The 410-nt window shown below is 62.9% G+C and overlaps 1 protein-coding gene across 1 annotated transcript in view; it reads right to left on the reverse strand.

The window, feature by feature from the left end:
* TJP3 (tight junction protein 3) overlaps positions 1 to 214 on the reverse strand; it is a gene marked incomplete at both ends in the record, with an annotated part of 4,679 nt that extends 4,465 nt beyond the window's left edge. The window contains one exon of the mRNA XM_008937124.1: positions 111 to 214. Within this exon, the coding sequence (XP_008935372.1) occupies positions 111 to 214 (104 nt within the window). The remainder of the gene's footprint in view (positions 1 to 110) is intronic.
* Positions 215 to 410: the final 196 nt, after the last annotated feature.

Below are 410 nucleotides of genomic sequence, written 5' to 3' on the forward strand. Positions count from 1 at the left end.
CAAGGGAAGCGTGCTCTTCATGACACTAGCCAGGGACAAGCCACCTGAAGAGGGGGAGATGAGGTCCCCAGGAAGTGCTGTGTGCCCTGTGGGCCCCGTGGGCCCTGTACCTTCAGGATGAGGTCTCCCTCCTGCAAGGAGCTGCGCTTCGCCGCCAGCCCATCCTCCACTATGTGCTTGATGAAGAGCTGACTTCCCAGCTTCAGGCCGTACTCTGCACCAGAGAGAGCCCGTGACAGAGCTGGAGCCAGGCAGACACAGCACCCCTTCGAGTTCCCCCCTTGGGACCATCCCCAGGAGCCTGCCCCAGCTCCCCTTAGGGCTCTAGCAAAGCCCAAAGCTGAGCTTTGGCACCCCAGGCTGAGGGCAGGTGGGTCTGGAGCACCCAGCATGGCACCTGCTGCCCCTTG

The sequence above is a fragment of the Merops nubicus genome, unplaced genomic scaffold, assembly GCF_000691845.1.
Source record: "Merops nubicus isolate BGI_N331 unplaced genomic scaffold, ASM69184v1 scaffold26103, whole genome shotgun sequence".
NCBI lineage: Eukaryota > Metazoa > Chordata > Aves > Coraciiformes > Meropidae > Merops > Merops nubicus.